The sequence below is a fragment of the Arachis duranensis genome, chromosome 4, assembly GCF_000817695.3.
Source record: "Arachis duranensis cultivar V14167 chromosome 4, aradu.V14167.gnm2.J7QH, whole genome shotgun sequence".
Lineage (NCBI taxonomy): Eukaryota > Viridiplantae > Streptophyta > Magnoliopsida > Fabales > Fabaceae > Arachis > Arachis duranensis.
The window spans coordinates 114,672,203-114,680,203 of NC_029775.3; the positions used below are offsets into that span (position 1 = coordinate 114,672,203).

Here is an 8,001-nt window from a genome sequence, read left to right on the forward strand (position 1 = left end):
AGTCCAACTGTTTTAAAGTAAATTTTTTTTAATATTTGATTAAATGTTCTTGTATTTAGTACTTTTTTTGGCACTTCCTCTTAGTTAAAAATATAATCATTGTAATTTTTTAGTTATTATTGTTAGGAGTGTTTACAGATGGGATATGGCTGAAATTTCGATCCAATCCGCACTAAACTCATTAGATCAAATTCGATATTCGCACTTTTTATATTTGGTCAGATATCAAATATATCCATAAAATAAAAAATATTAAAAAATTTTATTTTTATAAAAAAAATCAATACTTTTTTTTGTTTACTTTTTCAAACATCTTTACTTCTATCTGATTAGAGTGTGAATCCGATTCGATCCAATCCGATCATCTTACAGATCATATCATATCCTTAAATTATAGATCAGATACGTATAAAATACTGTGGATTTATATGGATATGATATAATCTATGAACACCCCTAACTACTACTATAGGTTCATTATTGCAAAAGAATGCTTCTTTTATTATAAACCATTATTAGATCTTAATAACTATTAAAGAAACTTAATTGTCAACAAAGAGATAATACTTATTAGTCTCTGAAATTATGTTCGTATTACAATCCATAGTTGTAAAAACCGAACTGAATTGGCTGGTTCGATCGAAAAACTAGTGAATCGGACTAGAACTAGATCCTAGTCCAGTTCGGTTTACTCCTTGGACCGTTTAAGGAATAAAACCGATATGAACCGATGAGAACCGGTACAAATCGGTCTAACCGAACTTGTCTGCTTGAAAAATTTTTTAAAATGTCTCCACAAGGTCTCGAACCAAGAACCTTTAAGTAAAAACAACCTTTACTTGCCACTTAGCCACTACACTTCTAAGTACTATATTTGACAAATACTAATTATATAGTATACATAAATATCTAATTTAATTTAATTTTTATTTTTTCTATTTTTAAAATTAATTATATTTAAATTATATACCATTATTAATATAAATATAAATTTTACTAAAAATTTATTAATTTACTTGATCTATTTTGTTGCTAGTATTGTGATTAAGGTTATTTGTTTTGATGTTAGTGTTAAAATCTACTCATATTATAGTTAGATGATAGGTTTTGTGAATTAATTATTTTTTATTGTGCCAAAATAAGATACTATTGTAGTATTAAAATTTTATAATTTTTTTATATTAGTTATTTTTAGAAGTTGAGACTTGATTCTTCATAAAGTGTTAGTGAAGATATGTATTTCAAATTTTAATTTTAAGTTTTTAACTATTTTATATTTTATATTTACATGAGACCGGTTTTATCAGTTCAACCAGTGATTTATCGGTTGAACCAATAAACTAGTGAACCAGTAGTTTGACCGGTTCGATCACTGGTTTGGTTCTAACAACTATGTTTCAATCTAATTTAAAAAATTTCGATTTACTCAATTTAGTCTCTCAACTTAATAGTCATGACTCATATTGATTCTTAATCTTATTTTTGTCACTGTCTCACAAAATCGTTAACGAAATGCTGAGATGGACTAACGACGGCTATATTATACATTCTAGCGACTATTTGATGTGACAATTGAAATTTTTTTACCTTATTTTTTTCAACTAAACACTTAAAACCCTAATATGAGTCATGGATACCTAAGTTAAAAAATCAAACTAAGTAAATTGAAACTTTAAAAATCAGATTAAAGCTCGAATATAACTTCAAAACAGAACTTTAACTTATGTAGTGATTAATTTAAATGAGAATCAAATAAATCAAAATTCAACATAATTTTTATCAATGTTTTCAAATTCAAAATTTTTATACCAAAATTAACTAGGATTTTTTTAAATTAAAAATTTAATGAAATAGTGACTTTAATTATCTTAACCAATGTCTTCTTAATCTATAATATAATAATAATATAGTAATTATTTTATATATTGTACGAATATAAATTAATTATTTTTTTATTTATAAAAATTTTAAGATGTTTTAGTTTGTTATATATATATATATATATTGATGAATGTGATATATTTTTTTATGTAAATAATCTTTTAAAAAAATCTAATAGTTAATCTATTACCTTTTTGTTTTAGTCCAAATTAAATGTTTTTTATTGTTTTTGAAAAGAAAATTTTTTGAGGAATTTAATAATATGTGATGAGGAATACCGAATAAATTATATAGAAACCAATTAAAATACAATATTAAAACATCTTAAAAAAAAGACGTTTTAGACGTCTTTATTTGAGTGACCTCCTTATTGTTGATGATAATACAAGCAAAAGGTAACTGTCAACAATTAATTAATTATCCAGCCTCCCAATTGGTTCCAGAATTCTTTTATTTTCATATTATTTGAATAAGGAAAGAAATATCTAAGTATAATTTTTTAACAATTTAAAGATTTAATTAAAAAAGTTTAAATTATAAGAATCTAATTTAACACGAAATGAAAACACACATAATTTTCAGAATAATAAAAAATCTTAATTTTACTGGATAATAGAATGATGGAAGCTAGGGTGTAAAGGAAAGTAGGAAGAAACAATGCATATGCATGTAGGTAACATTTATGTAGCAGCACGTTGCCGTGTTTTTGTGGAATATATAATGAAGTTTTCATGATGATACTAATTGTTACCTCAACTCTTCTCTTATGCTTTGACCATAACTCTTGCTTCTCTATTCTCAATTCCCTTTATTTTGTGGCGGTTGAGTATTGGCTTTGAAATTACCCAAAAAATAATTTAACACTACTTATGGTTTGGATTGAGGATATTCCTAAGAACACAGCAATACAGCATGTAACTTGGTTATGGTTATTTCCTTCGGATCGTTTATTAGCAGCGTCCAATAATCTAATAGCTGGTGATGAATTGCCACGAAATCGTCTTGCGTCGGTTTAAAATTGCTGCTAGATCTTTAAGAATCGTCACAATCTATCAATTTTTGTATAGTCATGTTATTCATTATAAATCAATTTGTATCATTAGAATTTTTATGAAAAGTGTTGACGTTAAAATGATCAAAGAGTTAAAGAGGCAAAATTTGAGTTAAATACAATGATTATCAATTTATTAGATTTTACTAAAAGCTAACATATTAAAAGTTTGAAGATTTTTCAAGAATATTCAAGAGAGTAGTATAACTACGCATGCTACAACATTTAAGAAATTTAAAATCAAATTGAATTGAAATTGAAAACTAAGCAACCTAAATTAAAAGATTATGAAAACTACGTAAATGCAAGTTGTGTTCTAGCACAAGTTGAAAGAAGACTCATGAAACCAATTCATAAAATAGTGGCCATTATAAAATTGATTTGTGGTTCATAAATTATTATTACCTTTTGTATTATGTATGTTTTATAAATAAAATGAATATGTTTTGAAATATTAAAAATTATCTTCTTATTATTCTGAATGTTGATGAGTTTGAGAAATTGAAAATATGATAGTATTATTTATGAGAATGAGTGATTTTAGAGCTAATTAAGTGTGGGTATTATACTTTTAAGTCATATTTCAATAATTTTCTTTTAAAAAAAATTGTGTATGTGTAACGTTGGATTTAAAACTGGACAAAAATAAAGGAAATAGATTTAAAATTGTGAGGTTTAATTACTTTAATTTTGGTGTAAATGTGGTGATAAATAATATATGTTTTGACATTATTATTATTTGATAAATTTATATTATGGGAGGACAAAACTCATATAGCTAGGTAGTTTCCATGTGAGTGGGCCAAACTCTTTTGCATATGATTCTTTATGCATTGTTCATACACCTTTTTCCAGCTTTGTAGCGTGGATTTTCATCATTCATCATTTTTGTGAGTGACGTTTACACCTGCTATAATAATGTTTCATTACTCAATTCCACGCGACCACGCCTATTTAATTAATAATATTTGTAACAACTTTTTTAATATATATAAGATGTTTATTTAAATGCAGACATGCTTGACACATCACTAAAACAAATTTATTAATAAAGTTAATTTGGTTATATAGAAAATATTTATAAGAATTTGAATCTTTGGTTGTGGTCAAATCACGTTTCCCTATCTCTTTTTTAATTTAAATGATAAATGATATCTTTATAAAGTTTTCCTTTGAACTTGAATAATGTATGTGAACAATGCAAACGTTCATTTATTTTTTATTTTTGTTTATAAAATTTCTAAATATTATATTTTATAAAATTATTTTTTTAATTTAAATTATTAAATAAATACCCATAACTAATTTTGTGCCGAATAGACCCTACTAATTATAGAGAATTCTGGATAAGTATGTAACCTATGTAATAATAGGATTAGTTAATTTAAGCACTACTAACATTTAAATAATTAATAAACTCCAACGATCTCATTGCTCCAACAACCTGAAAGAATATTAAGTAAAAGAAACAAGACTACGTACTTTGGGCGTTATTATTTTGATAAAAAAGATTTTTTTATTGAAATTCTTTTTTTATTTTTTAATATATTTGACAAATTTTTAATAGTAAAAATAAAAACACTAGAAAAATTAAAAAAATATCTTTTTTGAGAAGCTGTAATTTATATCTTTTTTTAAAAGATATTTTTTCCTTAAAAAAAGATATTTTTCATATAATAAATAAATAAAAAGTACTTTTATATTGTTATATCCAAACATAATTGATAAATAAAAAGATTTTTTTACATAAAATACCCAAACATAAAATTCGTAAAATCTTTTAAAAAAAATAACTCGAAAAAAGATATTTTTTTAGAAGATCATCCAAACAAATCCTATATTCTTTTACTTTTTTTTGCCTTTCTTTTCTTCAAAATCCAAATACTTAAAATATTATATTATTCTTTAGTGTGTTTTAAAATTTATAAAGTATGTCTACAGCTTAATTGATTTGATGTGGCTGGCGCCCAAGCTACTGAAGACTCTACAACAAATAAAAAGTAAGCAACACTATATCCGGGTCAGCAAAATAGTAGAGTATTCTTTTTTTTTTTATAATTGTCCAAAAACATATAATTCAAACTTTTTTTTCTAAAATTAATAGTAAAATTTAAATTTATAATTTTTAAATAAGTATAAGAAAACTATATTATTTAAATTATAATTCATTGTCAATTAAGACCTGATTTAGTTATATGTATCTAGTTCGCTTTTATTATGATATGGTCATGTTACGGTTAAAAAACTTAAAAATTTATTGAATGCACCTAATTTTTGGTGTCAACAAGTCATTATTAATGGCTAATTTTTTTAAAAATAAAAAATGGTGTATAATTCAATATCATGGATAATTGGTATATTTCTTTTTATATGAATTTTTTTAAAATTTAAATAACAAATCAGATTTTTCAATTTAAAAAATTGGAGGGTTAAATTTTTATACTGCACAAATTAGAGAGTCCAATTTGTGATGAGTTTTTTTTTTCGTTTTAAGTAAATCGGAGAATCCGATTAGTATGATTAAATTTTTTTTCAATACTACAATACAAATCTGATCCTCAGATTTGTATTTTTTAAAAAAAAAATAAAAATTACAAATTTGATCATCAAATTTGTGATATCAACAAAAAAAAAAATCATAAATCTAATCTTCATATTTATAATATCCATACAAACTAAAAACACATCAACTTTCTATCTTATTAAAAAATACCACTATCACCCTATATTAAAAATACAAAGCGCATTATTAATATCTTTAACTTATTTTATAAATTTATTTGTAAATGAGAATCTTATTTAATATTATTTTATATTTATGAATAAATCTTGGTTAGATATATCAGTTAAAAAAATCTATATAGTATCCCCAATTATTATTATTATTATTATTATTTCGGAGGGAGCGGAGGAGTGGGAATAATTTATTTCTAACACTTAGTTCTTAATGTTATTAAGGTGAGTAGGCACATTACAATAGAATTTGCTATATAGACATAAAATATATTTTAACACTTATAATAACATCATGTGTCTACCCATAGATCAAACTAATTTTTTGCTTGCCAAGTTAAAGAAGAGATTAAATAAATTCAAAAACATATTTAATTAGTTTATTGAACAAACCACACGTGATGGCCACAATCAATGTCGCTTCAAACTTCAACGCCACTCTAAGTTGCATCGAACCTTCAAAGAAATAACCATTCAATTTGAAAGAATATTTTAAGGGAATACCATCACGTTGGTCCATAAACAACTTTTGAAAAATAAATAATATTCTATAGCAATTTTTTATATTAAAAAAAAAATTCTGACTTACATATCTCGGTGCTATAAATACAACTCATAATAGTAAAAGGTTCACTCCACTAAGAGCAAAAAAAAAATTGTAGCATTACAAAAAAACATGGCTTCCATCACCATTATGGATTCATCAGAATCTGCATACTTAGAATACATTCAACAATACCTTCTTGAGAATGATTCAATCATTTTTACTAATGATCTCAAAATGGATGATTCTAAATCATGTCAATCTGGTTCAAACCCTAATTGCGATAGCATTTTTTATACAACTTCTCATAGTGAGAGTAGTCCTACCGGTGCCTCGGCAGAGCGTGAAGTGCACGCGCCTCCAACATGGAAGCGTTATAGGGGTGTGAGGCGTAGGCCGTGGGGGAAGTTTGCCGCTGAGATTAGGGATCCAAAAAAGAATGGGGCTAGGGTTTGGCTTGGAACTTATGAGACTGAAGAAAAAGCGGCTATAGCATATGATAAAGCAGCTTTCAAAATGCGCGGTCGAAAGGCTAAGTTGAATTTTCCTCATCTCATTGGCTCAGACGAGAAATCTGTCTTATCGTCTGAGCCAATGAGAGCATCCGCTGTAAAACGGATCTCTCCAGAACCTTCTTTGCCATCCTCGCCTTCATCGGAGGATGATTCGAACTCGCCGGGGTCAAAGAGAAGGAGGAACCTAGCGGATTTACTGAACAAGTTAGCCAAGAATAGAAACCAAGCTAATAAGGTGGTTAAAACGGATCCAGAGGCAAATGTTGCTGATTATTGGGTGAATGATGAATTCAATATGATTCTAGTTTAAATTGAAACTTCATAGTGTTTTTTGCTTTTGATTCTTTTTTCTTTTTTAGTTTTTTGCTGTTGGTGTTGATGATCAAGGTTTTTTGCATACCACTGATGAAATTCAAGTGGTTATGTTTGTCAATAGATTTTGGATCAATAAAACACAGCATGGTATGTTGTATCATCAAGAACACATCATTTCTCTGATTAATTAAGCAAAGTAATTTTTTTAAATATAAGATGCTCCATTTCTTTTTGTTGCAGAAGTTATTTAAATTTTATTATAACTTATCCAATACTAATGTAATAATATATAATAGGGTAGTGCTAGGGAGCTAATGGTCTAAGTGTATAATGTGTACGGATTAAATCTTTGGTCTATGAATAAAATGAATATCATCCATACTATCCAGAATAACTAGGATAAATAAATCCTGACCTTCCCAATCTAAAACTCTAATATCATATTATGAAACCACTCATCTCAAAAGCATAACCTGATAGGATAATGTAACACTAATGATTATATCTCTAATACTTCCTAAACCTCCATTGTACGCATTGTACGCTTAAGCCATTGGCTCCCTGTACTTTCCCCATATAATAATACTCCATATATATGTGGAAGAATAATATCATCATGATGTTAGGTGGATAAGCTTTTCATTCTTTACACTCTATGCGCCTCTTTTAATTTTATGAGAGCCTTCCTCATTTTTTTTATATTATTGTTTCCTTTTTCAATGATTGCCATATAGTAGCTTTTAATTCAATTATATAGTTACTATCATAGTTCTCACTATTATTCTTTACTATTTATCTTTTTTAATTAAACTAGCTACAATCAAGAAAGCTTGTGGAATTGTGCTAACAATTAAAAAGAAACCACAATACGAACTATATATAACTAATTAATATGTCAGCACAATATTAGTTTAAATTATTATAATTTTTTTACCAATGGATTAATCCTCAACATATTTTTA

At 26.1% G+C, this 8,001-nt stretch overlaps 1 protein-coding gene across 1 annotated transcript; it reads left to right on the top strand.

Moving 5' to 3' along the window:
• Window positions 1–6,319: 6,319 nt before the first annotated feature.
• On the top strand, window positions 6,320–7,206 carry LOC107486141 (ethylene-responsive transcription factor 13). Its single transcript, XM_016106690.3, has one exon. It carries the CDS (start codon window positions 6,342–6,344, stop codon window positions 7,032–7,034), a length of 693 nt encoding a protein of 230 aa, XP_015962176.1. The 5' UTR covers window positions 6,320–6,341; the 3' UTR covers window positions 7,035–7,206.
• The last annotated feature ends 795 nt before the right edge of the window (window positions 7,207–8,001 follow it).

Bases quoted from the DNA above. Each gene is read 5' to 3' on its own strand.
- LOC107486141 (XM_016106690.3), top strand. From the start codon at position 6,342: ATGGCTTCCATCACCATTATGGATTCATCAGAATCTGCATACTTAGAA.